Source organism: Stegodyphus dumicola, chromosome 5, assembly GCF_044657685.1.
Source record: "Stegodyphus dumicola isolate Sdum_Otavi_A_Nest chromosome 5, ASM4465768v1".
NCBI classification, from domain to species: Eukaryota; Metazoa; Arthropoda; class Arachnida; order Araneae; family Eresidae; genus Stegodyphus; species Stegodyphus dumicola.
The window spans coordinates 97,563,877-97,580,000 of record NC_140772.1 but is presented as its reverse complement, the minus strand read 5'-3'; the positions used below and the strand labels follow the sequence as shown (position 1 = coordinate 97,580,000).

The 16,124-nt window shown below is 34.0% G+C and overlaps 1 protein-coding gene across 1 annotated transcript in view; it reads left to right on the top strand.

Moving 5' to 3' along the window:
• Positions 1-16,124, top strand: part of LOC118184895 (uncharacterized) — a 97,314-nt gene that overhangs the window by 69,105 nt on the left and 12,085 nt on the right. The window contains exon 3 of the mRNA XM_035354620.2: positions 7,942-8,141. Coding sequence (XP_035210511.1) covers positions 7,942-8,141 — 200 coding nt within the window. The remainder of the gene's footprint in view (positions 1-7,941; positions 8,142-16,124) is intronic.

The following is a 16,124-nucleotide window of genomic DNA, read 5'->3' as shown; positions in this document are numbered from 1 at the left end:
AGACCATTCTTTCGCATACTTTTGAATTATTTGGTAAAATGCTAAGATATCAGTAATATATTATCAGTTTAAGCTTTTCCATTCTTCTGATTTTTTCTTTAGCATAGATTCGTATTTAAAGGGGGAGTTAAATATAAGCAGTATTTAAATAAAAAAATATGTAAATCAAAATTATAATATAAATTTGTAATAGCCATTAATTCCTCATTTTAATTTGAATACTTCCTCTCTATTTTCTAAACACGGTAATAACTTTCCCTGGACTGCGTTACGACGTTTACATAATTTGGTGTTCATGTTACAACTACATATAATTATTAAAAGTTCTGATAGAATTATATGCAATCGATAGCGAATTCTTTTGAACTGTGAATGAAATTTAGCAATTTATATAGCAATTTATATGAATTTTTATTTTTATTTTACAGAGTTAAATAATTGTGCGATTAAATTCTTAAGTAGACAAAATGAGGGAAATTCCTTTTAACGTGTTAGGAATCCTTTATGTGCAAAAAAGGAAGGCGCTTCTGAAGTGAAGCATTTGAAGAATATAGAAATACGTCCAGGGATAGTATACTTCGAATTTTTATTTAGTGTTTTCTCCAAAATGAAAGATTCTTAATCTTCAGAGGAACAGGGAGAAGAAACATAGAACAGATTTAGGTTACAATTTTGTTTTGGTGAAAAGCAACAGATATGTTCTACATTTCTTATGTCATGCCATGAAACATGTCTTTATCCTCTACTACATTTATGGACATTTATTGCGCTAGACCATGCAGGGAAGTGTCAAATTTTCTCGGCTTGTTCACCATCTCGTCGGAAAGAAGTTGAAAATTCATCCGCCCCCTCCAGTTTTTACGACTCAAGAAAAAATATCCGGAAACCAAAGGAAGGCGCTTCCGCTGAACATTTTCCAATGGCCGCCAAATTCCATAAAACCCGACGGATCTTTATGGCCTGAGTTTTCATAGTCTCGAATTCGAGACTAAGGGAAAATGGTTATAAAAGCCCAACTCTGTGGCACTTTGTTTGGAAACCACGCTGTGGGTGCTATTCTTCCACAGAAAAGGGAGGCCACGGTCGTAAAAGCAGAACACTTGATCTGTAGCTGTGTATCAAAAAACCGAGTGCCGTAAATAGGCTCGCATATGGGTAACCACCCCACTGGTTTTTCGGATCTGTTAGAAAATTCATATGAAATATAAAACTGCCATTGCCCATTTTCTATTTTACATATAAATATACGACTTATGGAATTTCAGTGTGGCACTGGTCTATAAACAAGGACTATAGATATTTTACACAAGACTCTGCTGGTAGGGGGTTGTTTAAAACGACCCCATGGTGGTGTTGATATTAGACTTCAGCTCTGATAGGTTTCGGATATTGTGAAATGTGCCTGCCAATTAGTTTTTTCAATGATTTAGTTCATTCCCATGAAAGTATGAACTATTGAACTTTGCTAGAAGAAGTTATTAATGGATAAATAAAACTTCCCTTTTTAAGTATTATTTGATGTCAGCATGAAGAGTTAAATCTGCTAGTGCATATGCATATCATATTCACACTCATTATTGCTAAGTTGCACTACACTCATGTCCAAATTTATCTTTACATACCCAAACGTAATGATACTCCACAGAATATCAAATCGACATAATTCATTTTTCAGGGAATGTCTGAAAGACAAGCCTAATTAGCGTTATCCAAACAAAAGTAATCAGTTTCTGACCTGCCAATGACCGAGCGGTAAAATCGCTGAAAACTGGTAGTTAGGTCGGGGGTTCAAATCCCGACCAACGGGCTTTATCGTAGATATCTCCATATGTTCCGTGTATACAAGCTAGTTTCCCTTAAAGGTCTCCCAGAGCGCATTTCTTCTGTTAGGCGGATAACCCTCGAATGCTTTGCCGTAATCAAATAAACCAAACCAAACGGTTTGTGGTATGTAAATCAAATCATCTGATAGTGAATCGAGCGCTATACGCAAAGTAAATATATGAGTAAATTTCTGCAATACAGCATTTGATTTCAGTGTGGTAAGAACACAGAACGGTTTGTTATGCCTGTGAAGGTTTCATCTAGAAGAATCTGGGAAGCGGCAAATCATAGGCAGTTTAGAAGCACGGTTGATAATAAAGGAAGCGGTGAAATATGTGAATATTTCAAGATAGTCTGCTTTACATTACATTATTGGAAGTGTAGGGTTAGATTTCATTATAAATTAAACTGATCTTGACATAATCTGATCTACATTAGATTTCGTCTGTTGTAACAATAAAAATTTCTTCCGAGTTATAAACATAAGCAAAGTAATTATCAATGAAATAATTTATTTAAAACCGACAGTTTTAAGTAAATCCTATAAAATTTGCCTGAAACAAATTCATTATTAACAATTAGTACTTTTCTGATGCGCTTTTTCTGTTCCTGTTTTTTTTTTTTTTTTTTTTTTTCTTCTGATTTTTAGTTTTCTTTCTAAATTCTGAAATTTTAAGACTCGCTTTATTCCTTTTCGATTTCCTATAATGATTCTGATCCGATGGATAACTTTAAACTGACGTTTCTGAATATTGATCATCAATGACTAGCGGATAAGATGTCTTGAGTTCGTTACCTGGTGATTCAGCGGGTTGGTTGCACAAGCTTCCATAGATTTTTTTTTTTTTTTTTTACTGTTATCCAATTTCACTTAGAAAATCCTTCAAAGGTTTTCCTCAAAGCTGCCAAAAAGTACTTAGTCTAATTTACCAATAGAACGATCGAGCAAGTGCATTTTCACGACATTTGAATTTGCATTTATAGCAAACAGAATATCTACAAATCTCAAATTTGCATGAAAGTTTCGCTGTCAAATTTTCTTAAAATACCCTCTGTTCTTATTTGTTTCAAATAGAATTAATGATAATATTAAACTCTAGCGTCAGTCATTTTGAATGCATAAAATTCGTGACCTCTTTGCAAGCACGAGTTTTATATGCATCGTTACGGCAGTAAGAATGTATCTCTCCGGGAATGCGAAGAATCAAGAAGCTACAGCGTACGATCTGCGAAATGGTCATCCATGGGATGAAATTGATGCCAGCAAATAAATATAAAAAGCCTCTCCTAAAGCTGAGATATCCAAGCGACACGCATCGCGTTATTATTCTCAGGCCATCAACAAGATGGCACCACAGTTTTACGAGTCTTTCGGAAGAGTTTACGAACGGCTGCTGTGGCGCTCTGGGTCATCCTCATTGAAACCTGTATCGCCACTTTGGCTGCAGAGCATCTTCTGCTCTTAGATTTCAGCATCTCTCTCAAAATCAAAGAGCTGTGATGTTTTATTGTCATTTTATTGCTGTGCTCTTTTATGTTCATAGATTTTGTCTTGTGTTTCTCAGTGTGTATTTTTACATCCCACGTTCTGAAACTAATTCAATTTTTTTGGCAATCTACTTGTATTATTGAGTTCATTTAGGAGGTGCTAAATGACAAATAAGATTTATAGTTTTAGCATTCCATCAGACACATTTATTTAAAAACAGATGCACATAATAATATAGTAAGTTGCCCATAGTAAGTTTTAAAACATAATGCAACAAAAGAAAATTTAATAACATTTAAATTTTTGGAATATTACCCGGCTATCCGCGTTTATATATGTAAAGATTAAAAGCACTGAGGTTCCGATTCATCGATGGGATATCGGTCTATGATTAACTCGGAATCATGGTTAATCACAGCTCAGTAACAAAAATCCAGAAAAAGGGAATCAATCATTATACTACTACTATTACTCGTATTAACAATTTAACAGTTTAACGTAAGTGTAGAATAAGTTTAATTTTAAATGTAGAATAAGTTTAATTGGCTACTTGTATTAATTCGGTATTCAAAATATAAAGAACACACTATAAGTAACGGAGAAATAAACATCACTCGAAATGAACAAAATTAATCCCTTGCACTCGAGAGTTTGAATCTGGGTCATCGCTGTGATTTGATGCGGTAACTCGAGAGGTGACTCTGGATCACCAATCGGTTTGACGCGATAATCGAGTGGTAACGATGTTTATTTTTGGTTTGGGCAATATCACTTCATGAGTGTATTAAACAATACATGCGTATAAAACAACTGCCGATCTTTAATCTTAAATATGCTTTTTTGGATTTATTTTTATACCTGTATCTTCGACGTTAGTTCGAACTCTACAGTCGTGGCAATAGGAATATTTTCAAAGTTACGGAACTCAGTAAGCGTGGAATACGATGAAGGAATCAGTTCAAGTAAACATGAGTTTGATTTTTCGTTGATGAAGAACGAAATTACGTCTGTGCATAGATTACTTGATGATAGAGAGGGGGATGATAGTGATGAAGATAGCGATGAAGTAAGAGGTCGAAAAAGCAGGGTAATAGATAATGAATGTGAAAGCGGCAATCACTCGTAGAAGAGTCGGAATGGATAACGTGCACAAAATCCGAAGAAATAACGCAAAGAATAGCGTTTTTATCTAACGAAAAAGCCACAGGACCGCAAGTATCTCCAGAGATAACAGAACCATTAGATTTCTTTGAAATACTTTCAAGTAAGCTAAGAAATTCACAAAATATGCGGGAAATTGTCTCGTGTCGGGTGAAAAAAAAAAAAAAAAAAATTAAACAGTTTAACTTGAAGAATCAGTTTTACTAGTTACTTAAATCAAATCAGTATTCCAAATATAAAGAACACAGTATAATTAATGGAGGAATAAACATTCCTAAAAATAAAGACATTTATTTATATATGACATTAAAGAATAATTAATATAATTGGGATAGCAATTTTTTCCATTATTCCACAACGAACATACTTAACTTTTCAGACAGAGCCATTTAATCTATCCCAACAAATGTGGAGTTGATTATATAATCGTTATGTATTGAAAAGTTCCTATATTGAGATTTTTTAAAATTTTTTGTAGTCAATATCTAGAAAAAAATTTATTGAATTTTAATAGTGGAACAGACGTTTAGGGAAAGATTTGGAGTCCAATTCATGTTCTTCTTTCTTTTAACAATCCAGTCTATATAATGAGCAATGATTTACCTGTGTTACATTTCGTTAAAAGCTTCATTTGCGTGAATCAAAAGTTTTACATGTTTAACTAAATTAAATCTGTAAATATAAAATTTTCAACAAATTAAGAAATTTAATTATCGGAAGATTTAGCTAGGGTAGCGGGAAGTAGCATAAAATTTGATGTAGATTACGCAAAGCTGGGTCTTTTTATAATGCACTTAAACATTTAGATTAGATTATTTTATTATGGCAAAGCATACAAGGGCTATCTGCATAAAACGAGGGATGCCTTCGTGGTAGACTGTTTAAGGAAAACTGGTTGGTATTCGCGTTATACATGGGAAATGCGCGGAGAAATCATGCATCAAACCTTTCACCGTGATTTGAAACAGATCGAACTACTAGTATTCAGCAAACTTATCCACGCGGCAACTGGTGGGCTGTTGTAAATATATATGTAATTCTTTGTCTATAAAAATTTCCATTCATTGCGCTTGTATTTATAGCGAATCATAATGAATTCTACATCAAATTGAAATGATGGAGGAGATCTAATAGTATATTTTGGAGAAAATCAGAGAACATAGATTTAATCAAAATGCTTTTTCTATGCAGTGTCTTGAAACTTATAATTTAATCCATTCGAGCGAAATACTGTTGATCTAATTTTCCTTTTATTACTGCCATCGCCATTTCTCTGGTCTTGGCGGGATCTCGGCAACCCTTTTGTGTGTGAGAAATATAAGCTCAGTCACGCTGCATTAATTCTGGCGCATGGCGATCATTATGGGCGCTGCCCCGTTATTAATTGCACCCATTCACAAAAGACCAGATCACTCTACTCCCGTTTTAATGTCTGTCATCCTCGCACTCTTTCCACCTTCTCATATTTATTGTCTCTTTTTTATTACTATTTTTGTGCTGCCATTGTGTCGACGGAATTTTATTTTTGTAGACAGTCCTCTGCAATGCAAAGAGGCCATAAGTCGGGCTAAGAATTAATGACGCCACGTCATTTAACGGTAACGATGAAGCCACCCTTGTGCTGACTAATTGTATTATATAGTATGCGATAATTAATTTATCTTTTATTATATGCTGCTGAATTAGTGGCAACAGGTCACAGGCTGCTGCTAAAAGATGAGAAAAAAGGGAGCAAACTTCTGAATGAATTTGGTTTTATAAGGCTTTGCAGTGGCATTAATTAATATCACTGTGTTCTTGCGTACTCAGTTTTGATAAGGAAAGAAAATACGAGTAATAATAGTTTTTTTTTAATTAGAAGAAACTGAGTGACAATTAAAATGTGATTACAAATAATTTATATTTCCATTACAGATAATTTATATATACTGGGGGATTTGTGTTCCGTAATAAATTACTCGTATTAATGAATCGGTGATATCCTGTGCGTTATTACTGATAATATGCTGATTCTATATCGGTTTTTCATTTCCTATACTCTTGAAAGAAATGTATATATATAATGAAAACTTATTGTTTGACAGTAAATATGTGTGTATGTATATATATAATTGTTGACAAAAAGAAATTAAGAACCAAATCTACAAAGATGGGAAAAATTTGTGATAGTGTTTTATATATATTGATATAATATCGTGTGTGATAAAATGGGAGGGGGGCCGAAAATTTTAATTTTTAAGACCAGTTCAATATATATATACATATATCAGTTTTAGTATCTTCTAATGAGAAACAAGGCAGAAAATTTAGAACAGAAACGTTTCAATTATTCGAAGCATACTTGTTTTAAGTTGCTTAGAAGAATGTGCTTATCCTTGAAATGATATAACTTTATTGACTGATAAGTTTGATTTTAACCATAAGCTTAATTGAAAACTCAGTTTTGCACTTCTTTCTCCCAAAACAAAGAAATTAAAAAAAATCAATAATTGCATATATTACCATTAAGTGACCTGCGTGTACTAGCTGCCTTAATGCTTATGATGCTCAAAGATGTAAAGAAATATTTACATTACCTCTGCCATGTCACTGATATGCTGTTCGCTATTTTAAGCCTACTGGATTCATAGTTCCTCTCCCTTAAACTCAAGTGATGCGTCTCTTCGCGCATAATTATTATCTTCTGTTTTTACAGGAAACGCTTTAATTAAGTTGAACAGTTATTTAAAAAACTTATTAGACTGTTATGTTATTTTTTAACCTTTCTTTGAATTTAGTTAAATATCTCTCAGTTGGTCGATTTGGAAGTTGGCAAACTAAAATTGCTAAAAAATATTGCAATTTATAAGGAATTATTTATTTCCCGAACGATGTATTATTTCGAACAGTGCCATATTTTTACATATATGCGTTTATTTATCGCTATCACTTCATATCCATTTTAATATTTCTTAACAAATTTCTTTGATTACTTCAGGCTGATTTTTTTTAGAACTTTTACAAAATACCTTCTGGGTACATGCACCCGAGCTCAGTATCTCTTGGTGCAGATACTTTATTGACGACATTTGCCTTTTGAACTACGTCTCTTTCGGCCACTCTGTTGATGATATTTACACGGTAGACTTTTTTCAACAATAATATTTGCTATGTGTGGTTAATGTTCTTTTTGGTTCCTTTATAGATAATTACTTTGTAGGATGCGACATTTTTGACAACTCAGCTGGCAATGTTTTCATGGACCATTTCGTTCATATCTGTCAGATACCCGCGTTCAGTATTCTTATTCGCGAAAATTAGTATTAAAACTGTAATCGCTCATTATTTACATTATCGCAGTAATAAAAATTAAAGTTTTCGTACATCGTGTAAATCTAATAAAGTGAATATGTGATATTTTCCGATGTATTCTTTAATAGGTATTAGCAGAAAAATTATTGATAGATTTTTTTCTTCCCTTTTTTTAGATATGGCGGAGACCAATTCTTCGTCTTACGCTCTGGTGGCTAATGGCCAACCTTTACCAGATGTGGTCCTTCAGTCTTCTCCATCTGTCAGCCGGAGGATCCGCTCTTTATCCGTCAACTTGCCACCAACACAAGAGGTACTGCAACGTATTGGTAGGTCTCTTCGAGATCTCAGCGATCAGTTCGAAAGAGGACGAGAGGTAAATAAAAATTTTTGTTCTAAAACATAAGGGATAATTTTGAGCTATGGATTATCGATTGTTTATGGTGCTCTTTTACTCGGAATGTTGCGTAGGATCAACAGTTTTTTTCCCGGCAATACATCGATATGGCGCTCAAAAACATGTGTCTATCCGACGCCAGTAACGATCCACTGTAGACACTTTAAAAATAATTTAATAAATTCTTTCCTTTTTGATTATGTGTCGATGCTACTTAAAGCTTTGTCTATTAAGCAACCAATGTCGATTATAGGCTAGTGTTGGTTCAGTTCTTTATTGATAAAAGTCGAGCTTACGCGGTCTTGATACTATGAATGTAAACCTCTTTTCTTAATGGCTCATCCAACCTTACTTGAAATTGCTGCTTTCCATTCTGAATGATAAAATAATCATAATTTTTCTTAGTGAGTAGGAGTGACAAATCTTATGCGTTATTTAATTCCTTTCCTTCTCCATCTGATTGAAATGGGCTTCCCACATACTTCTCCAAATCAATGGCTTGGATGCTCTGAATTGTTTCTGTGGCTTCTATAAGAGTTTGAAAGAAAACTCTCCGTTAACAGTCCCCCTGAGGTTTTCTCCCTCTACTATCGACCATTAAATGCAACTGACAAGATAGATGAGAGCCCATTTTGGGCACTCCAGGCTCTTCAATCTGTATAACCGCGGTGCATAAGTACCAGCAATTGCGTGTTTCTTTCACTATAGTCTTCGAACTGTATCGTCTCTATTGCTCGTTTATTGAATTACCTATATGTTCGCATCGGCTTTGTGACCGTAATCGCCGGTGGGTTGGGTCTTTTTGCATTGAAAGAAAAGTGAATCCGTAGCTTCATTTTATGTTGACTTATACTCTTGGGATTTAAGTCATTTCAGTGTGGAACTGTGAATCCTTCTCTGAGTGTGTTTAAAAGAAATTCAGATTGTTTCTAAATTGTTTTCAATTCGTGCTGACATTCTTCCTTCTTGAAAGACCTGAAGTACATTTTGAATTTACGATTTTTATGCTATAGTTATTATTCTATTTTGAATTCCTATTTACCAACTAAGAAAAGAATGTTCAAAATTTGTTAGTAGTTTATCAGTGTGTCAGTCTATGATATCTATGTAATGAAATTAAGTATTAATTGTAAAGTCTGTTAGCATATAGTAATTTTTTAGACTACCTTAAAAATAATTGCTTTGTAGACTGCACCATTTTCGACAACTCTGCTGATATTTGATTATATGTTTGTTACATTGAAGTGTTGTTAGAAATGTAGTTCAACGTTTAGAATAGCAGTTAGTGTTTCACAGTGAAGTCAATGAGTGTTGCTCTTTGACTGCAACTTTCTATAACACTTTTGCAATATTTATTCAGTGTTAGTGATTGAGCATATTTGTAAGAACAAACACATAGTACCTATAAGTTACTTAATTCCTGGCAGTCACTTGTATGGATTATGCTACAAGATTGTCATGTACAAGAAAGCTTACTTTCCACAAAAGCACTCGTACAACTATTCTCACTAAGCACAATCATACAACTAGGAATTACTTCACTTCAAACTATTAGGATAAATCCAATGCAATGCGAAGCTTCTATGAAGATTGCTCAGTATTCCGAATTCACGCTGAACTAGACAACTGAGAAAAACTGAGAGTTGATGCTTTCTCCGGTCTCATAGTTTTCTCCAAGCCTCTGAGAAGTCACTAGTTGGTGTTGGTGTTGGTGTATTTAATTATGGCAAAGCACACTAGGGCTATCTGCCTAAGGGGAGGGATGCGAGAAGTCACTAGTACCTCCATTTCTCGAAATTACTAGAAGGCATATGAGGACCGGATGCAGTTGCAGTTACATATAGGGATCAAATACAGTTATTCAATTGCAGTACCAATTATAGTTAAAAAGGAACCGGACAAAAATTAGTCGCCAAAACCATCGCCAGCTTGACGATATCTCGCCAATTTAGTGAGCACATACAGTTTCACAAAAATTTTTTTCATATATGCAGAATTCATAATGGCAGTCAGAATTTCTTTCTGCGATTAGGCTCGGTAGGAAAGTTGCTTTTAAGCAATTGGTAAGTTACAGGGGTGCTAAATTCTTTTTGTTGTATGTTTTATGCTTCTCGAGTTGTTATGTAGGTTGTCCGAGTGCTTTCCTGGATTAATTTTCGATTACCTTGTCAACAATATCAGGTTGGGGGCTTTATTTTCATGCTTTGGTTTATGGGTAAATGAAAATGGCCTTGAAAGCTTCGAGACGACTGGCAACAACTGTAACATTTAATTTGACCTCCCTCCCCCCTCTCAGGAGTCATGCAGGTAGAAAAGATATTCTTCGAACCGAAGCTGGCTGGAGGCGGGTGAAAAGCAAGCCATAGTCTGCACGCGCGTAGAGGATGGATTGGAGGGGGGATAAAAAAAAAGATGCTCCCTCACGCTAGTGCTATTTTTTTACTTTTTGTTGTAAAGTTAGGCACCGAAGTAGATGTTCGGAGTATTTACAATACAAAAAAGTGGGGTGGGGGGATTGCTTTTGCGATCTCTGTTCAGTCACGTGTAACCATTCTGCGGTTTCCGAAGTAAAATACTAAAATGAACAAAGTCAGGACGCCTGGAAAAGAAAATGAGAAGAAAAAGCTGATGACTCAACTTCCAATTTTTGAGCGACGATTTTTAATTTGGTTATTTTTAGATCAATATAACATTGCTCCTGATTGTTAGAAGATACCCAGGTTGTCTGTTGTCATCCACGCTTAATGCGCGTGTCTTGATTTGTGTAATGGCTGTGCGTCACGTGAGATCATAACTTTGCATGCGATGATTCTGATGGCCATTGTCATGTTCCGAGTGAAGGTCATTGTTGAATTTTAATCGAGCATCAAGATCGTTTTATTTTTCCTTATTAAAAACCGCAGTGACCATGGGTAACTTCAGCTAAATTATCAGAATTAAGAGTTTTGATATATTTATAATACCCTGATGATTACACTGGACTCCATTATGTCATATATTTTACATCTGTTTGTAATTTTCTTCATAAACAGAGGACGTACGGTGAAAGTGAAATCACAATTCTCAAAATATTTATTTCCATCAAAGTGAATAAAAAGAACTGCGCAGTTAAAAATTTCCTAAAACCCGTGATGTATTTTATATCGGTGATTTTCGTGAATTTTTATCATTGTCTCTGATTTCTAGTAATTAGTGACTGGATTTGAAATGTGTTCCGTGAAGTTTTTTTTTACAGCTGTGTAATGAGAATTCTTATTCTGTTAGTCTTTTCCTTTCGAACTTGTTGCCTGCCGTATTACAAAACCAAAGTAGTAAATTTTCCTTCTTCTCCCTGTGATTGTTCAGTCCAAATATTTAGCGTCTTTTTGCTCAATTTGCCATTTCATACTCTTCATGCACTGCTTCCGAGTCAATGGAATTGATAGAATCTTTCAAATATACCTTTTGAGATACTAGAGTAAAATCACGTAGTCTTGCGTCGGCTTTTTGTGCAAATTCTATTACATTGATACCTGAAGAAATTTAGTACACGGACCAACTTATCAGATATATTTATAATACCCTGATGATTACACTGGACTCCATTATGTCATATATTTTACATTATATTTACATCGATTAACCTCGAGATCATTTTAAATTTGAAAATGAGAACTAGCTTTAATCTTTTCTGATGAACGGTTTTTATAATCCTTTCCATCACTCAAACGCCTCTGAATTGAAAAATTATGGCGAAAGAATGCGGGATTTGCACGAGTAAATATAACTTGTTATGAACGATAATGTATGACAATAACAACAAGTATATAAATACAGATCACAAGCTTCTAATTTACGAATAACTAGGAAATCTATGTGCGTATTGCATTTTAAAAAGAGGTTTCAAAAGTTTATTTTACTATACTGGGTTTTAATCTGCGAAAGGTTAATGTTCCGGCAGCAAAACTTAAAGTTGATTTATTTCATTTTCGCTGGTTAATTATACTAAAAACACACCAGTTGCCACTTGTAGGCAAATTCATCTTTATTTATCATTTTTGTTTATTCGTTTGCAGTTTTAAATATCATTTTGCATGCTTACAATGCTTCCATATTTTGTCATTCCGTCTGTGGCCTGATATTTTTTATTGCATCAAAATACTAAAGCACGGCCAGTACGCGAAGAGCCAGCATTGAAAATCCAATCCACATGGTCGATGTTTATTTCCTTAGCATTTAGAATGATTTAAATATAAGTTGCTTTTTAAAATGTTTTTTACGAAAGGAAACCAATCCGGTCAATTACTTCTGACATAAATGCATAATATTTCGCGTATGATATCAGTTTTAAGATTACGTTTTTTAGAAAATATTCTAACCTGAGTTATTAAACCATTTAAAAGTAAAGTTTTAATTTCACGGAACCTCAGGTTGTTTTTCATGTGCGCCTTTTTCTGGCGTATAAGTGTAATTAATTACATTCAAATTCAGATCGCTGAACGTTCTGGTCCCTCCCCTTTTTCTTTTTTATAATAAGGTAAGTAAAAGTATGTACTGTTACCACTGCCACTAACTATCCATAGATGGAGCGGCTGACTCATACTCTAGTTCCGTTCTCGATCACAACTGAAGACGACCGGAAGTCTGATGCGGCATTTTCTTCCTTTTCTCCCCCCCCCCCTTTAGCCGTTTAGTGTGCTGGCGATGCCTGACAGGTAGATAGTATTCATGCGTTGCTCTCTGATAAGTTGCAAAGCACCTGTTGACCTCCAGCAAAGAGAGTACGAAACTAGAGAAAGTAGTGACTTTGCCTCGATGATTCACAGATCGAATGACTAATCGCGTGGTTCCTGAAGCTCGACAAGTGGCCGATTTTTCGGCAGAGGTCTTTGGCATGTTTATTACACGCTCTCCCCCACGCTTTATCAGGGACCAAAGATTCACATTTAAGCTTTCTACTCGGATTTGCTTTTGCAATAAGACTGTGATTTGAGCATTTTTGTGCCGGAAGGTAAAAAAATATGTATCGTAAAACACAAAGAAATGTCCATGATTTAAATAAATAATAATAGTAAACATGCACTTGAATTTTTCTTAAATTTATCTAATAGACGTTAGAAATTATTATCCATTCATTTCGAAAAGTATGAAACTTTCAAAAAAATCTAAATCGAATTTTTATTAATAACCAGAAAATATTTATTAGTAACCAGGTATTTTAGAAACGTTAAAAGTTACATCATTCATGCACATGCTTGTTACGTAAATTAAATAGCAGTCATTAAAAAAATGGCAGTTTTAAAAAATAAATAAAATAAATTTTAAAAAATCAATTGAAGGGCAACTGACAGGAATTTGCAGAAATGTTTTAAATAAAAATAATTTAATTCGGATATTCATTTTACAAAATGTCCAGGCTGAGCCCTGTCTGTATCAAAAAGCGTACATTTCAATTTTCATTGGGAAAATCATATCCTTTAACAATGCTTCGGTTAATTGGATGCTAACATAAAGGGATACTTAATGTAACCACCTTGGCACACATTGGTCACTTACAGATGAAACGCCTAAAGTTTACATATCGGGTGCAAGTTGGTGATTTTCGAGATTTTTTTAAAATTCTTAATTATCAAATTTATCATAAGTTAGCAAACATGATCAACATATGATACTACAAACGTAAGTCAATAATATACTTTAGAAATTTAAAATACAAATTTAAGTTATTAAATAAGGATTACGTTATGTATAAAAAAATAAAACATTTGCATTTTTCACTAAATCTTTCTGTAATTTTTTCCTCCGCTATTTATCTTCCAAAGTACATAACGGTCAGTTTTCTCTTGAAAAAAATCAAAACTGCAACATCTCGACATCGCGCAAACCTTGCCCAAAACCAGCTATTTACTAAACTTATTTTTCTTTAGTTTTAGTCGTTGTTTTCTTTAGAGATTTTGCGAAAAAATTCTGTATTCCTGCAGAAATTTTACTCTTAGTTTGTTCCGTTGCTGGACAATTTCACAAGCGAATTTTTTAAAATTGGGTTTATGGCAAAAAATATCAATATGTCTATAAAAAACGTTTAAACTTGAAATAAAACGAAAAGAGCCGCATGCCAAAATAGTGACTGAAGGTTTGTTATGAGCACAGTTACCAGAGTTTGGCACATTCTGAAAAACTGGTGACTTCTGCTAAACGTGGCGCCAGCACCAGTACACCGGTAATCAAAAACTGTCCACTTGCCTAACGTTTGCGGAATCATTCTTCAAATTTAGGGTTTTGCAAAAAAAGTGTTCTGGTTTTATTTAATTTCACGTTTAAAAATCGAGAACTGAATTAGAATCCTTACATTGCTGTTAATATACCATGTATACTCGCGTAATAGTCGCACCTTCATTTTGAAGAGGAAAAATCGTCAAAATTGTACAGTATTGTGTAGTAGATTTCCCCGCATAATAGTCGCACCTAGACTTTCATAATAAAAAATCTGTGAAAGTGCGACTATTAAGCGAGTAAACAAGGTATTATTATTCGAGGTTCCCATACCCTTACGCGTTGGCAAAGCTGTGAAAGTTTTGTTTTTGCCAATGCATACACCATACATAATCAACATTCATAGAAGTGCCGGTATTGTTACCTCAGGATATTATGGTAACGTCTCTTATTTATGTCAGAATTCCTTGTTCCTTGAAATTTTTTTAATAGCTGTGCAGTACAGAAATAATCAAAAAAGTTAAAAAGCGCAAATGTTTAGAAACTTTCCATGCAGGGCATTCTTTGTTTTCTTTCGATAATTTCCTTTTAAAAAAACTTCATTCAGTGTGGGGGGGAGAGGTCTATATTTTCTTGACGTCTTAAACTGACTCCATTAAAATGTCAGCGGATCCATTTAAAAATTGCTACTTAGTTTTCATAATCTTTCTTGCATTATCGGAAGATGGGTTCCTCGATGACAGAGAAGATGACAAAATTTTATTTCCACCGGGAGAGTTCAAGTTAGGAGCCAGGTGGCTAATGTAAACATCAAGTCAGCTGTTTCTCTCTTCTTTTTACTTCCCCTTCAAAAAGGATTTTCTTTTTAGTGTAGCTATGCTTTTTTTTTTTTTTTTTCCTCTCTTCTCGATTACAGTGGCAAGCGTGTTGTGAAGATGAGGAAAGTTAAGGGTTAATGAAAAAAAAAATTGTCAGTTTTTCACGATAATGAGTTTTAAACAGCTTAAAGGTATATTCGGAATAGAATTATTATATCTGTACAATTATTTCATAATGCGCCGCTTGCATTTTTGTCTCTTCCTCTTTCCTGCTAATAAAGCCATTTATACAAAGCAATAAACATGCTTTGAAACATTCTGAAGTGAAACTTTTAACCAAGTACTTCAAAGCATAAACGAATAACACGTAAAAGAAATTGAATGTCCATAATTTGTTAAGGATTAAGTAAAATGTTCGTGCTCAGGCACTTCAGAAACTAATGTTTAAATAAATTTCGAATCTGCTATCTTTATTATTGTAGAGATTTAAGATTCGCAAGAGTTTAATTTTGGAGGGAGCAAATTTTCTTCAACTGATCAAAAATAGTTAAGATTTATCTTTTCTTTTCTTTCTTTCTTTTTTTAATAACCTGTTGAGAACAGGTGAGAAAGCATCTGGATGTGCACAAAACAGTTTCTCAAGATTATATGGATATAGCTTGTTTTTTTTTATCATGTTTTGTAGCATGAAATCAGCCTGAAATACTATGGGAATTTGAAGCTGCTTCTAAAAGTTTTAAAGCAATTGCTTTAGTAAAAAATCCGTTAAAATAAGTTAGACTCAGCTGAGGATTATTTAAGATACAGATTAGTTAAGATTGGTAGGAGAGATGGAAGAAGAAAGTCTAGTGAAAGATGGTTTCCGACGCAAATTGTCCATTATCGGAAACAACTTTATCTCTCTTAACTGAAGAAACAGGGTGCAAATGTTATGGCCATGTGTTGAGACTTT